Source organism: Callithrix jacchus, chromosome 4 (genome assembly GCF_049354715.1).
Source record: "Callithrix jacchus isolate 240 chromosome 4, calJac240_pri, whole genome shotgun sequence".
NCBI classification, from domain to species: domain Eukaryota; kingdom Metazoa; phylum Chordata; class Mammalia; order Primates; family Cebidae; genus Callithrix; species Callithrix jacchus.
Genome location: NC_133505.1, coordinates 114,386,440 through 114,406,137, shown reverse-complemented (window position 1 = coordinate 114,406,137; position 19,698 = coordinate 114,386,440). Strand labels below are relative to the sequence as shown.

Here is a 19,698-nt window from a genome sequence, read left to right as displayed (position 1 = left end):
TAGCTGAATGGTTTTCCAACAGCAGAATCAAGTATCCTTAACTACCCTTTTCTTTTTGTTTTGAGATGGAGTCTTGCTTCTGTCACCCAGGCTGGAATGCAGTGGCACAATCTTGGCTCACTGCAACCTCCGCTTCCCGGGTTCAAGCAATTCTCCTGTCTCAGCCTCCTGAGTAGCTGGGACTACAGGCGCCTGCCACCATGACTGGCTAACTTTTGTATTTTTAGTAGAGACAGGGTTTCAACATATTGATCAGGCTGGTCTTGAACTCTTGACCTCAGGTGATCCACCCACCTCAGCCTCCCAAAGTGCTAGGATTATAGGCATGAGCCACCACATCCAGCCCAAGTATCCTTTTTAAATTTTACATTTAAGTTAACTAAAATTAAATGAAATTTAAAATGTAGTTTCCCAATTATATTACACATTTCAAGTGCTCAGTGTCCACATGCAGCCAATGGCTATGGTATCAAAGCTCAGGTTTAGTCAATTTTGAAAAAGAACAAAGTTGGAGGACTTATACAACCAGATATTAAGACTTATTATAAAAACTACATTTAGGACAGTGTGATACTGGTACAAGAATAGACCACTGGAACAAAATAGAAGCCCATACATACATGGTCACTTGATTTATGTCAAAAGCAGCACTGCAGTGGCCCAGAAAAAAAAAAAGATACTCTATACAAAAAATGTTGCTGGGTCAATTGGATAACCATACAGAGAAAAATACATCTTGACCCTAACCTAACATCATACACAAAAATTAATTCCAAAGGTATCATAGATCTAAACATGAAAAGTAAAACAATAAAGCTTCTAAAAGAACATATAAAAATAGCTTTGTGACCTTGAGTAAGCAAAGATTTCTTAAATAGGACACATATAAAAAGACTGCTAAATTGGACTACATTAAAATGTAGAACTTCTTCAGCTGAGCACAACCCTGTAGTCCCAGCTACTTGGAAGGCTAAGGTTGGAGGATGGCTTGAACCCAGGAGTTCAAGGCTGCAGTAAGCTATGATTGCACCACTGCACTCCAGTCTGGGTGACAGAGCAAAACCCCATCTCTAAAAAAATTAATATTAAATAAGTAGAATAAAATTTAGAACTTCTCTTTAAGCAAATATTCTATTAGCAATGAAAAAGCTAAATTGAACATGGTGGCTCACACCAGTAATCCCGACACTTTGAGAGGCCAAGGTGGAAGGACAGTGTGAGGCCAGGAGTCCCAGAACAGCCCGGGAAACAGAGAGATGCTGTCTCTGCAGAAAATTTTAAAAATTAGCTGGGTGTCGTGGCACATGCCTGTCGTCCTAGCTACTTGGGAGGCTGAGGTGGGAGGACTGCTTGAGCCCAGGAGGTCCAGGTTGCAGTGAACTGTGATTGTACCACTGCAGTCCAGCCTGGATGACACAGAGAAATCCAGCTTCAAAAATGAAAAGCTGGCCTTACATCACTTGTAAGATAAGAGATAAATGAAAAAATAAAATTAAAAAGCAAGCTACAGACTGGGAGAAAATACTTGTAATCTATGTTTCTGACAAAGGACTTACATCAAGATTATGTAAAGAACTACAACTCATTAAAAATAAAAAATAATTTTAAAAAATTAAAAAAAGAACTACAACTCATTAAGAAATAGATAAAGTACATGTCACAAAAGAGCCTATCCAAGTGTCCAGTAAATATATAAAAGTATTCAACCTCAAAATGTATCAGGAAAAAGCAAAATAAAATCATGAGATATCAGTATACACTTATTAGAGTGACTAAAATTAAAAAGAATATCAGCTGTTGGTGAGGACACACAGTAACTGAAATCCCGTATTGAAATGGAAATATACATTGATATAACCATTTTAGAAAACTGGTCTTGTCTACTAAAGCTGCACAAATGTATAAAATATGTTCCAGCAAATCTTTTTTTTTTTTTTTTGAGACGGAGTCTTGCTCTGTTTGTTGCCAGTCTGGAGTGCAGTGGCGCAATCTCGGCTCATTGCAACCTCAGTCTCCCGGGTTCAAGTGATTCCCCTGCCTCAGCCTCTCACGTAGCTGGGACTACAGACATGCATCACCATGCCAGCTAATCTTTTCTATTTTAGTAGAAACAGGATTTCACCATGTTGGCCAGAATCTTGATCTCCTGAGCTTGTGATTCATCCACATCGGCCTCCCAAAATGCTGGGATTACAGGCGTGAGCCACCACACCTGGCCTGATCCAGCAATTCTATTCTTTGGTATCTGCCCAACAGATAGCATACATACATATACCAAATATATGTAGAAACATATTCAGAGCAGTACTATAAATAGTAGACAAAAATTGGAAACAATCCCAATGTTTAAAATTGTAGATTGGATTTAAAAATTGTGATATAACTTTGGGAGGCTGAGGCGAGCAGATCACGAGCTCAGGAGATTGAGACCATCCTGGCCAACATGGTGAAACCACATCTCTACTAAAAAATACAAGAATTAGCTGGGCGTGGTGCCACACACCTGCAGTCCCAGCTACGTGGAAGGCTGAGGCAGGAGAATTGCTTGAACCTGGGAGGCGGAGGTTGCAGTAAGCCAAGACTGCGCCATTGCACACGAGCCTGGAGCCTGGCAACAGAGCGAGACTCCATCTCAAAAAAAAAAAAAAAAAAAAAGATTTAAAAAATTGTGGTATAGAAAGTCAGTTTATATGCACAGGAAAAAATTGTTCTTGTTTGGTTTTTATCGTTTTTGAGACGGAGTCTCACTCTGTCACTCAGGCTGGAGTGCAGTGGCACAATCTCGGCTCACTGCAACCTCCTCCTTCCAAGTTCAAGCGATTCTCCTGCCTCAACCTCCTGAGAAGCTGGGATTACAAGTGCACACCACCATGCTCAGCTAATTTTTGTATTTTTAGAAGAGACAGGGTTTCACCATGTTGGTCAGGCTGGTCTCGAACTCCTGACCTCGTGATCTGTCCGCCTTGGCCTCCCAAAGTGCTGGGATTGCAGGTGTGAGCCACTGTGCCCAACCTAATTTATTTTTAAATAGAAAAAATAACAAATCAAATACAAACTAAAGAGACCTGGTTTAATAACTCCAAGAGTCACAAGTGAAATATGAATGTGACCTGACCACTAAAAGTTAGTGCAACAGGACACACAAAAGGTAACCTACAACAGGGCTCTAGGCTGACCATATTTAAAGGAATATATTGTAATTTGGGGGCCATACTTTCAGAGTGTCATTCAGAAAGTAGATAGTAATCTCAAGAAGGGAAGGAGTTCAAGGATCTAGAAACTATGTTGTGAGACTTGACCGATAGCACAAAAGACTGCTGACATTAACAAGACACTTAGCATACAACATCCCAGCATATGGATGGCAGCAAGAAGTACGTGGGAAATGAATGAATAGGAGAATATAATAAGCCTTTAATATTTTAAAGGTGATTAAATAAATTGGGACAAAGCGGCACCCAATAATTTGATAAATGAATGTGTAAATGAGTAAATAAATGAATGAAATATTTTCAGTCTTGATATGTTAAAAGGGCTGTCTCACACATGGAATCAGGATTAGTGTTACATATACTACACCTGAGGAAAGAGTCAAGATGAATAGGGAGAGTTTACAGAAACTCTCAAATTTCAGCCTACTTGGCGTTTTCTCAAAATTAAAGCTACCCAAAAATCAACAGGATGCCTCAAAAAGAAGCAGTTAAGGCAGAAGTTACATGTCTAACACTGACTATATGGCCCAGAGGCCTTCTGTAGCACTAATACTCCATGATTCTATAAAATGCCATCTTGAGGCTGGGCACAGTGGCTCACATCTGCAAACCTAGCACTTTGGGAGGACGAAGTGGGTGGATCACCTGAGGTCAGGAGTTCAAGACTAGCCTGGCCAATATGGTGAAACCCCATCTCTACTACAAATATGAAAATCAGACAGGCGTGGTGACAGGTGCCTGTAGTCCCAGCTACTCAGGAGACGGAGGCAGAAGAATTGCTTGAACCCAGGAGGTGGAGGTTGCAGTGAGCCAAGATCACGCCACTGTACTTTAGTTTGGGTAACAGAGCAAGACTTCGTCTCAAAAAACAAAACAAATAAACAAAAAAAAAACAGCCATCTTTAGATCTTGCTGCACAGCAAATAATTCAATCACTCCAGTTCCTTTTAAAACCAGTATCCATTTCTTACTAAATGAAGATAGTTTACCTGCATAGTATAAATCAAATTTTAACAGCTTTCTTTGAAACATAATGGCAAAAGAAGTAATTTATGGCCTGGTGTAGTAGCTCACAACTGTAATCCCAGCAATTTGGGAGGCTGAGGCAGGCACACTGCTTGAGCCCAGAAGTTTGAGACCTGCCTGGGCAACATGCTGAAACTTTGTCTCTATCAAAAATAAATAAATAAATTATAAAGTAGATTTAGAGCTTCAAGAAAAAAAAATATATAAAAATTAGCCAGGCATAATTGTGGTGGCTCATGCCTAAGGTCCCAGCTATTGGGGAGGCTGAGTCAGAAGGCTCACCTGAGCCCAGGAGGTTGAGGCTGCAGTGAGCCATGATCATGCCACTGCACTCCAGCCCAGGTAACAGAGCAAGACCCTGCCTCAAAAAAGAGGTAATTCATAATTTCTGAGAACCTCTAGGTGTTCAGAGTATCCAGATGAAAAGTAGTTAAGTCCAGGAGAACAAAAACTACACCTGGTTATCTACAGAGACCCATTGCACAATCTCAGAAAAATCAAAACTGCATTTTCTAAAATTCAAAGCACTAAATTCAGACTAGGCCCTTGGCTATTGTTAATATAAATGAGCCTCTCCAGAATTAAGATGGCTCTAGAAATTTTGTATAAAGTTGAGTTTATTCCATTTCTACTCACTGACTAGAATCTACCACCTCTACCACTTCATTATTAATATTTCAATTACATACATGTATGTAACACTTCTTACAATTTTCAAAAGACTTTCTCACATAATAACCTTCTTTGAGTCTCATAAATGACCCACAAGGAAGGTAGAGTTAGGAAAAGTAATCCCATTCTACAGATGAGAAATGGAAATACCAAATCAAATGATTGATCCATTACTGCAGAATGAAACCAAAATCGCAATCTAGTCTTTTCCCGATCAGGTTTTATTAGTCATCTGGTATCCCATATGTTTACCATTCCTAAAACAGAACTGATCAAAATGCTTCAAAGTAACAGTTATGGAATAAAGGAGCTTCACTTCTTCACAAAGAGAAAGAGGAGGGTTGCCAAAAAGAACACATGCTTAGTTAAATGAAATCAAAACTATATAAGGAATTCAGATTTCCAGTTTAAAATGTTTACCCAACTGCTATGAGAAAAATGCACAATCAGGAAAAGCAGTTTAATATTTCTAAAGGGCTGGATTAAAATTTCAGCTGTAAACTTCATTACTGTAATTAGATTTTTAATGCATATTTATTAAATATCCATTTAAATACTGTGTTCACAATTATTCATGAGTTATTTGTACATTTGCGTTGATTTTAACAAAGTGTAAATACTGGCCACTGACCAGAACTGTTTCCCTGCAATGACAGAAGCCCATGCTAAGGTCACCGGCAGCCTGTTTTATGCTAGATTATGTTCTAATCATACCCAAAAGATAAATATTCAGCTGTTTTTTTTGAAGACCTCAATGGTCATCAATGACCCAAAAAGTCAGACTTACCATTGACATTAAAGACTTAGGTTTCATTCTGTGATGAATAAACAAAGCACAGAATAGAAGAAAATCAAATCTTAATTAAACTCTTTCTTTAGAAAAACAACATAAGCCATCATCAAGAAGTGCACTGCAAGATGATTTACTTTATTTATAAAGGCTGAGTTAGGAGCTTTAAAAGGGTGCTTTTGATTTAAATAGAAAAATTATGAAAATTAACACTAAATGCTTGGTGGTTATCATTCTTTTCCTTCAGAAGCTAATCTTAAATGTGCCAACGTGTATAACTTCACAAAAGGAAAAAAAAATAGTACTTTAAATTTCATGATAACAAATCAGTAAAATAATGCCTAAAAACCTGAATAAAGCTATTCTGAAGTAATTATAGGCATGGCCCAGAATACTGAGTAACTCCTTAATATTCACCCTGTTCACATACTATTCAATAAAGACATCCAAGGGATCTAATTTTTTTCAAAAGATTTTTAAACCCATTTATTTGTTATGTTAGTTTAAATTTTATACACACACATATATAAAGGAGAATTTCAAAATGGAATCTGTAGGAGTTGCATTTAGGATATCAATTATATTATGAAGAAATGGAGGAACAAATATAAAGAAGTAGTAGATGTTCAGGCTTTAAAACTTGTTGAAACTGCCACCTGGTCAAGAGTATGGATAGATAACATGTTGACAGAGTAGCTTCTGGGATGGTAGCAATGAAGAGAAGAAATAAGACGAATAAGCAGGATGGTAAAAGGAGGTTATGAAAGAGATTCTGGAAATTAAAGTATCTCCAGGCAAGGAGAAGAAACGGTCCTCAATAGAGAATCTTAGGCAAGGGAGGCAAAAGACAGCAGGAAGAGCTAGCATCTGTAATGCTTTTAGGACAGGAGATAGAGCTAGGTGGGTGGCGCATATCTAAAGTCTACTACTGGAGGCTGGGGTTGGAGGATCACTTGAGCTCAAATTAGAGACCAGGCTGGGCATGGTAGCTCATGCCTATAATCTTAACACTTTGGGAGGCCAAGGCAGGAGGATAGCTTGAGCCCAGGATTTCCAAACCAGGGCATGCAACATGCAATATAGTGAGACTGTGTCTCTAATTAAAAAAAAAAAAGCCAGGTGTGGTGGCTCATGCCTGTAATTCCAACTCTTTGGGAGGCTGAGGCAGACAGATTGCTTGAGGTCAGAAGTTCAAGACCAGCCAGGCCAACAGGGCAAAACCCATCTCTACTAAAAATACAAAAATTAGCCAGGTGTGGCAGCTCACACCTGTAATCCCAGCTACTCAGGAGGCCAAAGAACAAGAATTGCATGAACCTGGGAGGCAGAGGTTGCAGGGAATTGAGATCACACCACTACACTCCAGCCTGGATGACAGAGCAAAACTCCGTTTTCCAGAGTCAAGGAAACTTTTCTTCTGAGCTATTGACAGCTTTTAACAATTGAGTATATTCCTGTAAACAAAATTTGGAGTATATTTGTTTCTTTCTACCTGATTTCTCCAGAACTTGAACACTATTAGTGAGTATCTTAACTTATGACAATAGTTATTGGCATAAGTGCAATAAGAATCTGTTTCCATTTGTAACAGGGCACAATTGGAGAAACTCGTTATTTTACCAAGGTTTTGACTGGAATAGTGTGCTTTCCTTTAAGGAATCAAACTTGACTTATAGAGCCAATAAAATCCCCTTTGGATCATGCATTTCATCTGTGCCACAGCATGTTTGCTTCTCCATTGGGAACTCCAGTTTCTCCTTGCCTGGAAACGGACCCCAACTGCTCCTGCTCGCCCAGGGGCTCCTGTGGCTGTGCCAGCTCCTGCAAATGGAAAGAGTGCAAATACACCTCCTGCAAGAAGAGCTGCTGCTCCTGCTGCCCTGAGGGCTGTGTCAAGTGTGCCCAGGGCTGCATCTGCAAAGGGAAATTGGGCAAGTGCAGCTGCTGTATCTGATGCTGGGACAGCCCTGCTCCCAGATGTAAATACAGCAACCTGTATAAACCTGGATTTTGCTACATTTTTTTTTCTATGAAACATAAATGGCAATAAACTCATCTAGACTAAAAAAAAAGCCCCTTTGGAAACTGGCCTCATATCTTGTCTACACAGTCCCTGCAGAGGGTTTCTGATCTTTGGTAAGTAAAGAAGTACAGTACAGGCCTAGGAGCCCCAAACCTCAAGAGAAGAGGTATTTACTCAACTCATAGGTATTTGAGGGTACAAACCCATGGCTGGGCTCAACTTTTAAAAAAAGTCTTATCTGAGATTCCTTCTATGGAACAGAGTTCCAACAAAGTCAGTTTCAAAAGTCTATGTGAGAAATAATTATTTTTGCTGCACTTTATACAAATATCAGGCCAACTACAATAAAGCAAATCGGTCTTCCATAATTTGTCTTTAGTAAAAATGGGAGACTGGAGAGAGAAATTATGTTTCAAGAACTATGGTATACCTGTTACTAAATTCTAGTCTCGGGCTGGGAGCAATGGCTCATGCCTGTAATCCCCGCACTTTGGAAGGCTGAAGCAGGTAGATCACCTGAGGTCAGGAGTTCAAGACCAGCCCGACCAACATGGTGAAACCCCATCTCTACTAAAAATACAAAAATTAGACAGGTATGGTGATGGGCACCTGTAATCTCAGCTACTCCAGAGGCTGGGGCAGGAGAATCACTTGAACGTGGGAGATAGAGGTTGCAGTGAGCCAAGATCATGCCATTGTACTTCAGCCTGGGCAACACAAGGAGGCTCCATTTAAAAAAAAAAAAAAAAAATCGAGTCTCATCAGTTGTTTTTAAATTTTTTTCTGCGGTTTAGACTGACTCTGCTTATTCTTATAAATCAACCAGTGATCTCCGGTTGCTGCTCAGAATAAACAAGAAGAATGGATAATGTAAAAATCTGGATCAATACTCTAATCCTGGGCACATACTGGAGTCAGCTAGCAACCTCACATCAGCTTGGTTCCACCAGTTGCCAAGTTCATGGAAAGCCTTCTAAGTTCATTTGCTTGGGATAATTTACTTATTTTGCCTTACTGTTGTGGAATATACTGCTATAGTACTGTTTATGTAGGAATGCAGGATAAGCTTACTCAATGTTCTCTTAAACTGAACAGTTATTAATCTTCCAGATATCACCTTTTGTCAAAACTCAAGAGTTATGAATGGCCCTTGCCATACCAACGCTTTCTGACTGAGCTTCTTTCTACCCTGAATACAAAAGACCCTAATAGTTAGCCAGCAATATCATCACGCCTATTCAGCCTGAAGAAGTTGCAGAAGATGGATCTTTGTTTCTCTTCAACCCTTAGGAATAAGGGTTCCCTTGTAAAAGGGAGTGGAGGAAATGTCAGCGGCATTTTAACCAGAGCAACTCCATCTTGAATAAGGGCTGGGTAAAATAAGTCTGAGGCCTTGGGGGCTGCATTCCCAGGAGGTTAAGGCATTATTAATCACAGGATGAAACAGGAGGTTGGCACAAGATACAAGTCACAAAGACCTTGCTGATAAAACAACCTGCAGTAAAGAAGCCAGCCAAAACCTAGCAAAACCAAGATGACAATGAGAGTGACCTCAGGTTGTCCTCATTGCTACACTCCCACCAGCACCACAACAGTTTACAAATGCCATGCCAATGTTACCCTATATGGTCTAAAGTTACCCTACATGATCTAAAAAGGGGAGGTATAAATAAGCCACCCTTTGTTTAACATATAATCAATAAATAACCATAAAAATGGGCAACCAGCATCCCTTGGGGCTGCCTTGTCTATGGGGTAGCCATTTTTCATTCCTTTACTTTCTTAATAAATTTGCTTTCACTTAAAAAATAAAAATAAAAAATAACTCACAAAATTCAAGACCAGCCCAGGCAACATAGCAAGTCCCCATTTCTACAAAAAAAAAAAAATTCAGTAGAGTGTGATAGTCCTAGCTACACATGGGAGGCTCACTTCAGTCCTGGAGTTCCTGGCTGCAATGAATCACACCACAGGATTGCACCACCACATGGCAGCATGGGTGACAGAGTGAGACCCTGTTTATAAAATAAAGTGAACAAATAATAATAAAATAAAATTTTAAAATATTTTCAAAAGAGAGAAGTTAGGACAAATCTTAATCATATGTCAGAGAAAGATATCATGGCAGTGTTACAGCTCTTTCAGAATTTGTCTAGCAGGCTTCCCAGTTTTTACTCGAAAGTCCAAAAAAAGAAAAAGAAGAAAGACATGATGGCCTAAGATAACAAGTGTTAAGGCCAGGCGTGGTGGCTCATGCCTATAATCCCAGCACTTTGGGAGGCCAAGGCAGGCGGATCACAAGGTCATGAGATTGAGACCACCCTGGCCAACATGGTAAAACCCTAAAAATACAAAAATTAGCTGGGCGTGGTAGTATGCACCTGCAGTCCCAGCTACCCAGGAGGCTGAGGCAGGAGAATCCCTTGGACCCGGGAGGCAGAGGTTACAGTGAGCCAAGATCACATCACTGCAGTCTAGCCTGAGCAAAAGAGTGAGATTCTGTCTCAAAAAAAAAAAGAAAGAAAGAAAGAAAAAGAATATACTCAAGCAGAAGCTAAATGACTTTTTGTTTTTGTTTACTTTTGAGACAGAGTCTCACTCTTGTTGCCCAGGCTGGAGTGCAATGGTACAGTCTCAGCTCACTGCAACCCCCGCCTCCCAGGTTCAAGTGATTCTCCTGCCTTAGTTTCCCGAGTAGCTGGAATTACAGGCATGTGCCATGACACCTGGCTAATTTTGTCTTTTTAATAGTGATGGGATTTCACCATGTTGGCCAGGCTGGTCTTGAACTCCTGGCCTCAGGTAATCCACCCACCTCGGCCTCCCAGAGTGCTGGGATTATAGGTGTGAGCCATGGCGCCCGGCCCTAAATGACTTTTTTGTCAGAGAATTTATGAAGTATATCACTGAACTGGGTCCTAGGGTGAACTTCCAATTTCTGGACCCTTGACATCTATTATTTCAGTGCGGGGGAAATGTCATCCGCGATTTAACCAGAGCAACTCCATCTTGAATAAGGGCTGGGTAAAATATCACATTTGGATTTGTCTTGTGAAAAGACAAATCCAAAAGTAGCCATATCCTATTTAAATATTCATCATTTACTTAAACAAAGAGAATAAAGCTCTTGAAGTATAAAGCAGTACTAATCTATAGTAAATCAATAATCCATTCTGGGCCTCTGAATTTCTTTTTCAGTTCTACTTTTGGGCACATCCTACTATACCTCCTCCTCCCTCCACCCCAGAACTACATCTAGGATACTAGCTATGCCTAAGTAATAAGCTATGCTATGCTGTAAAAAAATAACAATCTACAAAACTCTCCATTATCATAAAGATAATGAGTCTCAGGAATAGGCATGACTTTCTTTTCTAATATAATAAATATTAACAAAAACCCAAGAAACATGAAAAAAGTTTCACATAAAGATATTCATCTAATTGGATAATAAAAAGTTCAAATGCTATAACCAGTGAGTATCAAGGGAAACAGAAAGTAAATCCAAAGACTATTTTCTTCACTAGTAATATGTACTACTAATAAATTATACCTTGACAAGCAAACCCATGTAAAAGAAAAACAAAATATAAATAAATAACATAACATACCAATTCACATGGCTGAAGGGGGTTAGTTCTACTCACATTAATACCTAATGGGGGGTGGGGCATGGTGGCTCCCACCTGTAATCCCAGCACTTTGGGAGATCTTTTTGGGCAGATCACCTGAGATAGGAGTTCAAGACTAGCCTGGCCAACATAGTGAAACCCTGTCTCTACTAAAAATACAAAAAAATTAGCTGGGCAGTGGTGGTACATGCCTGTAGTCTCAATTACTTAGGAGGTTGAGGCAGAAGAATCACTTGAACCTGGGAGGAGGAGGATGCAGTGAGCTGAGACAGCACCACTGCACTCTAGCCTGGCAACAAGAGCAAAACTTCACCTCAAAAAAAAAAAAACCTAAAAATACAATATTATGATATTGTCAGCATAATGAAAAGAAATCACAAGATGTGATCCTCATATTACCTGGCTTCTATTAAATAAATTTAATTTCTAAGGCTAGCTTAAAGAAGATAGAATTTCAGATATGCTAATTTTTAGGTTTTAGAAAACCTATAAACATTTCCCTCCCTGGCTTCTCTCCTAGTCTCCCAAAGACCATTCTGTGAGGCCCCCTTCTTCTGCTCACAAAATGTCAAGTTTTCTCAAGTACTAGCCCTCAGCTTTTGCTTTTCTTTTCTCTTCTTTTTTAAGAGACAGGGTCTTGTTACGTTGCCTAGGCTTGTCTCCAACTCCTAGCCTCAACGATCCTCCTGCCTTGGCCTCATGAATAGCTGGGATTACAAGCACAAGCCACAGGCTCTTTTCAACCTACAAATAAATTCTTAGGCTCATTCTTCTATTCTCATGGCTCCCAATACCGCATATTTTCTTTCTTAGTCTCAGATCCTCAAGTGTCCTACAACTAACTAGACTTACTTACCTGGAACCGTAATAAATGCCTCAAATACATCAAGCCCCAAAGTGAATCTCCCTCTAAAATCCTTTGGCCCTACCATTTTCTTCCGTTTCTTTTGGTTAAATTGCCCAAACTCAGAAACCTAAATTGCTTTTTTATTGTTTTACTTTTTTTTTTTTTTTTTTTTTTGAGATAGAGTCTCGCTCTGTCCCCCAGGCTGGAGTATAGTGGCATGATCTTGGCTCACCACAACCTCCTGGGCTTAAGCTATTCTCCTGGGCTCAAGAGATTCTCCTGCCTCAGCCTCCTGAGTAGCTGGGATTACAGGCGCCACCACACCCACCTAATTTTTGTACTTTTAGTGGAGACAGGGTTTCACCATGTTGGTCACTCCTGACTTCGTGATCCGCCTGCCTTGGCCTCCCAAAGTGCTGGGATTACAGGCATAAGCCACCAAGTCGGGCATTGTTTTACTTTTTACTTATTATGTCATTATTTCAACTGCAATAGGAAACCTCAATTTATCTTCACTCCTCCCTTTCCTTGTCTGCCCCAAGTATGTTAATTCTTTTTTTGTTTGTTTTTGTTTTTGAGACAGTCACCCAGGCTGGAGTGTAGTCGTATGATCTTGGCTCACTGCAACCTCCACCTCCTGGGTTCAGCAATTCTCCTGCCTCAGACTCCCTAGTAGCTGGGATTACAGGCATACACCACCACACCCAGCTAATTTTTGTATTTTTAGTAGAGATGGGGCTTTATTTACCATGTTGGCCAGGCTGGTCTCCAACTCCTGACCTCAGGTGATCCACCCATCTCCACCTCCCAAAGTGCTAGGATTACAGGCATGAGGCACCAAACCGGGTCAAGAATGTTAAGTCTATCAGAGAAGTGTCTCTGAATTCTCTGTCTTCCGCTGCCCTACTCTCCTTCACCACAGCAGTAATTCAGGTCCTAAACCACTCCCTAACACTCCAACTACGTCAACTTCCTCCTAAATAATCACCCAGCTTCCAATATTCTCCCATCCAGGCATTTCTGATCTATTTTTCAGGTGACCACAAGAACAATTGTGCTAAAACAGATCTGATCACTTCTATTCCTGAGAAACACCCACCACTAGCGTCCCACTGAGCTTAGACATCTTCACATAGTGTTAAGGGACTCTTCTCAACCAGATCAGCCCGCTTTTCCAGCTTCATCTCTAGCTACTCTATCAGAGACCATAAACCAATGAGGGCCAGGTACAGCTCACATCCACACTTTTGCTGAAAATAAAAAATCTTCCTCTCTCCAAGCAGAGTTACTTCCTCTTCTGTAGTCTTATAATACTTCAAATAGGCTTATATCATGGTATAATATGTTATTAATGTTCATTGTTACATTAAAAAGCTAGTAGTTTATGACTCTGAAGCAAAAATGCCTGTGTTTAAAATTTGAGTTGTGTAACCATCCCTGTTTGTTCATACATAAAATAGACAACAATGTTTATAGGGTTTTATGAAAATTATGAAACAGAAACTGCTAGCAAAGTGTCTAGAACACAGAAGGACTCATCAAATGCTGGCTACCAGAATTCCATCTGCCTTTCAAGAGTATGGTGTATTCAAGAGCTGTAACTCAGTTTTCATTCACTTTTCTTTCTCCTTTTTCTTCTTTTTTTTTTCTGAGACACGGTCTCACTCTGTCACTCAGCCTGGGAGTGCAGTGGTGCCATCTCTCTCAGTTCACTACAGCCTTGACCTCCCAAGCTCAAATGACCCTCTCACCTTAGCCTCCCAAGCAGCTGGTGTGCACCACCATGCCTGGCTAAGTTTTGTATTTTTTGTAGAGAGGTGGTTTTGCCATGTTCCCCGGGCTGGTCTCAAACTCCTGAACTCAAGTAATCTTCCCACCTCAGCCTCCCAAAGTGCTGGGATTACAGGTGTGAGCCACCTTACCCAGCCACATTACATTGTACTAAATAGTAGACTTCAAAAAATGAAAAATGAAGATAAAATAGAAATGTAAACAATAAATTACTCCCCCCCAAAAAAAATCAGGAAAGGGATAGAAAATAGATTTGTAAATCAGACTCTAACTACTGAACAAAACTTCAACTAAAATTTTCCTTTTATTTAAAGATGGAGGCAGGGTGTGGTGGTTCAGGCCTGTAATCCCAGCACTTTGGGAGGCCGAGGCGGGTGGATCACAAGGTCAGGAGCTCAAGACCAGCCTGACTAACATGGTAAAAACCCCATTTCTACTAAAAATACAAAAATTAGCCAGGCATGGTGGCGGGCGCCTGTGATCCCAGCTACTTGGGAGGCTGAGGCAGGAAGAACTGCTTGAACTCAGGAGATGGAGGTTGCAGTGAGCCAAGATCATGCCACTGTACTGGAAGCTGGGCGACAGAGTGAGAGAGTGAGACTCTGTCTCAAAAAATAAATAAATAAATAATAAAAAGAGAAGGGAGCATCCTTAATTTCCATTAAATGGACTGCTAACCTAACTGCATTTTCATCAAATCTTCACACCCAGAACTGGCTAAATTTTGTGTATAGGAGAAAGTATGGGTATAGATTAGTAGCACAGTCTTTACTTGAATCCAAAAGTTCTGACACTTACTAGCCATATATCTCCAGCAACCTTGGATTCATGATCTCCAAAATGAGGATACTGAGGAATAATAAGATAATATATGAAGAAAGTACTTAGCATATTGTATGACACAGAATAAGCATTCAGTGAATTTTGTATGTTATAATGATGCTCTCTAAATGTTAAATTAATTTTCATCAATCATGGTATATACATAGAATGGAATACCATTTTTAAAACTTAAAATATGAGGCAGTTCTATTAATATGAAGTTCATATGGTATTGATATAGAATGATCGCCAAGATACTAAATTTAAAAAGAAATTAACAATTAACAGAATTAACTGCTCTATACACAAAACAAAGTGTACAGCATGTTACTACTTCTATTTTTTAATACAGTTATCTATATGTGTATATGCTTGTACATCCACAGAATGTATCTCAAAAAATATGTAAGAAACTAATATCAGAGAGTGCCTCTGAGGAGAAAAACTAAGCAACTAAGGGATAGGGACAGAAGAAAGCCTTACGTTTTGCCATACTCTTTCTTGCACCTGTTGAAATTTATACCATTTGCTTTTATTGACTACCAAAAATGAAAAATAAAATTTATGCTGTAATCCACATCTTACACTACCAGAATATTCCATTATGCCTACATTTATTTATTTATTTATTTAGACAGCATCTCACTCTGTCACCCAGGCTGGAGTGCAATGAATGGTGCAATCTCAGCTCACTGCAATCTCTACCTCGCAGATTGAAGCAATTCTCCTGCTTCAACCTCCCGAGTAGCTGGGATTACAGGTGCATGCCACCACGACCAGCTAATTTTTATATTTTTAATAGAGATGGGGGTTTCACCATGTTAGCCAGGCTGGTCTCAAACTCCTGACCTTGTGATCCACCCGCCTCGGCCTCCCAAAGTGCTGAAATTACAGGCATGAGCCACCTCCAGTGGCCTTATTTATTTAACAACTATTCCAACATATCAGGGCTACCCACTATGTGGAGACTATTCCATTATACTAAGCACATTATGCTAATCTTTGCAGAAAAACATAAGGTGGCCTAATCATAGTACTAGTATTAATTTCAACTGCATTGATGATAAGGGTCAAAGACTCATATTTTTAGCTTAAATAATCAATAAGATTCTATTTATTAAGGCATATACTTTATTAAGGTCTATCAATCTATTAAGGTATATTACAGGGGTTGCTTGGATTTGAGAAAAAGGAAAACAAGTATGTGGATGAGGGAGACAATGAGAATAATTTCATTCATTCATTCAAAAATCATATTTGCATATCAGGTACCAATCATTGCGCTAAGTGCTTAGGAAACAATGACACAATGTCCTTGCCTTTGAAAAACGTGGAGTTTGGTGTGAGTATATGAATTGAGCAGTAAAACTGGCACTCTTGGCTTGGTTACTCAGAACATACATTCATTCATGAACATAAAACAACTGAATGAAGGAATGCAGAAAGAAAGCCCGGTGACAAAATGCATCTCACTGAAGCCTCTAGCGACTTGAAAAGAACACCAAGAATCAATCGATCCTTCAATCTGATGTTTGCGGGCTTTCCTTCCAAGAATCACGAAAGACAGCGGGGCCTGGAGAGGTCCCACGAGCGGCTCGTACTCCAATGCCCGTCAGTCACCAGCCCCGAGAGCGTGGGAAACGCAGAGGGTAGGGGTCCCCAGAGTTAGTCCCCAACCCCACACCTGCATCACTTCAAGCCAGGCACTCCCACACCTGGGCTCAGCTCTCTAAACGTCCTAGGGGGAACAAACTCTGAGTCGACCTCTGACCCTCAAAATGAAAGACACTCAGGTCCTTTCCCTCAGTGCTCAAGGCTCATTCACAGACAGTATAAAAGGTCACGAGAAATGGGAACTCCTCTCGAGGAGCCCTTAGCTTCGTGAAAGCAGGAGGCACCTGAGGCAGACTGGACAGGGAAGGTGACCCCAGAAGCTTCTCCACTCATGTGTAGTCGGCTCGGCCTACTCGTGGCACAATCACTGACCTTTCCAAAGGGGCTTTCCAGGGGCGGTGGCCAAAGGAGCGAGAGCGGCGGCCCAGGCCCCGCACCCAACACATCTCCCTCTCAGGGGGCTCTGTGCTAAAGGGCGCAGGGTAACCAAGAGCGACCAGGAGGCCGCCATCTTGAGCTTCGTACGAGGAGAGGAAGAGGAAAACTTTATTGAAATCCAGAAGAGAGACGGTGGCAAAGTCAAATCCCGCTGTGCACGCTGAAGTCTCCACCCGAAAGAACCAACGGATTTATTAGGGAGAGTGACCTCCAGTAGCCAGGTGGGCGGGCTGCATTCCGGTGCCCCTCCCGTCCTTCCGGGCGCTGCCATCCGGGACTACGACTCCCAGCATGCAGTGGGGCGGGGCGGGGCGGAACGGGCAGCTCTAGTCTGGGCAGCTGGAGGCACCCAAAGTTTTCAAGGAATTGGGAAGTGATTATGACGGGTAGGCAAGTAACTCTTAAGCCTTTTAAGTTAGCTCACATGACCGAGATTCCGAAACCTGAATAAAATGGAGGTGACCCAATTGGCCTTCAGGTTTTAACGGAATAGTCATGCCACTTCGTCACACCTCCCTAAATGGTAGGCCCATTTTTTATTTTGCCTCTAGCGTCCAAAACTCATCTTTGACGGAGTACTGAAATGTGCGCCTACCGCTTTCCCGTTTCGTATTTGAATAACATAAATGGTACACACTCAAATGTTTTGAAAGAATGTATAAGTGGCATGGGAAAGCCAAGGGCCCAAGATGGACTGTCGGTGGATGGAGAAGTCAGGGGACAGTTTATCTATCTGAAGGGTAACTAACTCCTAATTGATCAGCCTTAATTTGATCAAACAATAAATGCTTTGAGATACTATGATAAGCAAATTAGGAATACAAATTGCTGTCCAGAAGTGGCTGGCAATCCAGTAGAAGATATGAAGAATTCCATAAAAGATAATACAGGTCGGACTAGGTGACTCATGCCTAGGAGTCTGAGGCAGGAGAATCACTTGAGCCCAGGAGTTCAAGACCAGTCTGGGCAACATAGTGAGATCCTGTCTCTGTAAAAAATATAAAAATTAACTGGGCGTGGTGGCCTCCACACTGTAGTCCTAGTTACTAGGGAGGTTGAGGTGGGGTTGCCTCCAGGAGGTGAAGACTATAGTTGTTGGGATTGTGCCACTGCACTCGTGCCTGGGAGACAGAGTAAGTTCTTGTCTTACAAAAATAAAAGAGAAGAGGAGAGGAGGGAAAGGGAGGGAAGAGGCAAAATAAAGTTGTTTTTTGTTTTGTTTTTGAGATGGAGTTTTGCTCTTGTTGCCCAGGCTGGAGTGCAATGGCACAATCTCGGCTCACTGCAACCTCTGCCTCCCGGGTTCAAGTGATTCCCCCAACTCAGCCTCCCGAGTAGCTGGGATTATAGGCATGTGCCATTATGCCCTACTAAGAGATGGGGTTTCACCATATTGGTCAGGCTGGTCTCAAACTCCTGACCTCAGATGATCCGCCTGCCTTGGCCTTCCAAAGTGCTGGGATTACAGGCGTGAGCCACCGAGGCCAGCAATTTTTAAATAAAAAATAAAGATAATGCAGTGTTGTGCAGTCAGTGAAAGAGTAGTTTGGCTGGTAAATCAAAAAGGCCTTCTAAAAGCTCAAGCTCAACTTTTTTTCTTTTTAAAGAGAAGTGGCCTCACTATGTTGCCCAGGCCCAAGTGCTATGGCTATTCACAGACACCATCATTGTGCATAGTAGCCTTGAACACCTGAATTTATGTGATCCTCCTGCTTCAGCCTCCCAGTAGCTGGGACTACAGGTGTCAAACACCATCTCACATCTCAAGCTTTAAAAGGTTTTATCTTTTTTTCAATTTTTAAAAATATGGAATGCTTTATGTATTTGTGTGTTATCCTTACACAGAGGCCATGCTAATCTTCTCTGTATCGTTCCAATTTTAGCATATGAGCTGCCAAAGTGAGCACTACAAGCTTAACTTTTAAGAGATAAAGACCTTCCAAGAACAGGGAATAGAGTGAAGTAAGGTAGGCAAGAAAGTCTGGAGTAGAGAAAGGAGAAAGTTCAGTTGTGTGAAAACAAATGAAAAGACTACACTAAGAAGAGTTCCAGGAAGTCAGGTAGTTGATCCACACTAGAAGAGGGATTCCAAAGAAACAAGAAAGAGAAAATGTAGCATGGCATAATAATTTAGAGACATCTCTACCAACTTGGTCAAATCATTTATAAAAAAAAAATATTTTTATTGTATGTCAAAATAAGCCAATTTACATGTACTGTTTATCTTCTATCTGTAATTCCACTGTCTGACATGACAAACTGTTCTTCCATACTATGATTTTTTTTTCTCTTGTTGCTAATTTTTGGTGTGACACTTTGTGAAAGACCTTTTGAAAAATCTGATTGTTTATCCCTTGACTTGCATATTTATTTATGTGCAAGTCTTATGTCAAAAGACTTTCAGAGAGTATTTAGATTTCATTATGTTTGCTCCAAAAAAATCACTTGCCTTGGTCAATGAAATTATCATTTATTAGAAATTCCAATAATTATGGAGGTAATATAAGCACTCATAGATAATTTAATGCCAAAGAAGTCCTACAGGAAATTTTCACATGGTTGTGCAAGTAGACAGAAACATAGGAAATGAACTTTATTTTACACAAGTGTAAGCTAATTTAGAGGGAAATAACTTAGATTAACTTAATAACTTAGATTGTAATTGATGTATTCAAGAGAATGACCAGAAGACTAAGTAGCCATTGTAAACTATTTTATTAAAACAGTAATCCCAGCTGGGCACGGTGGCTCACGCCTATAATCCCAGCACTTTGGGAGGCCGAGGTGGGTGGATCGCCAGGTCAAGAGATCGAGACCATCCTGGTCAACAT

At 40.6% G+C, this 19,698-nt stretch overlaps 1 protein-coding gene, 2 non-coding genes and 1 pseudogene across 7 annotated transcripts in view; 2 read left to right on the top strand and 2 right to left on the bottom strand.

The window, feature by feature from the left end:
* The window catches only part of AFG1L (AFG1 like ATPase), a 251,443-nt gene extending 234,310 nt beyond the window's left edge, over positions 1-17,133 (bottom strand). For 4 of the 5 annotated variants that reach the window (XM_054254317.2, XM_078369902.1, XM_002746932.7 and 1 more), the window contains exon 1: positions 16,802-17,133. Coding sequence is in view for 2 of the 5 variants with exons in the window: in XM_002746932.7 (XP_002746978.3) it covers positions 16,802-16,940 (139 nt within the window). In the remaining 3 variants the exon portion in view is untranslated. The remainder of the gene's footprint in view (positions 1-16,801) is intronic. The other variant, XM_078369901.1, reaches the window with a different exon arrangement.
* On the top strand, positions 7,422-7,654 carry LOC103792630 (metallothionein-1X pseudogene; annotated as a pseudogene).
* On the top strand, positions 9,849-9,910 carry LOC118153334 (U7 small nuclear RNA). Its single transcript, XR_004742577.1, has one exon. It is a non-coding gene; the product is annotated as a U7 small nuclear RNA (small nuclear RNA).
* Positions 17,134-18,667: 1,534 nt separating the features above from the next.
* Positions 18,668-18,774, bottom strand: LOC118153261 (U6 spliceosomal RNA). The gene has a single exon (XR_004742518.3). It is a non-coding gene; the product is annotated as a U6 spliceosomal RNA (small nuclear RNA).
* Between the last annotated feature and the right edge of the window lie 924 nt (positions 18,775-19,698).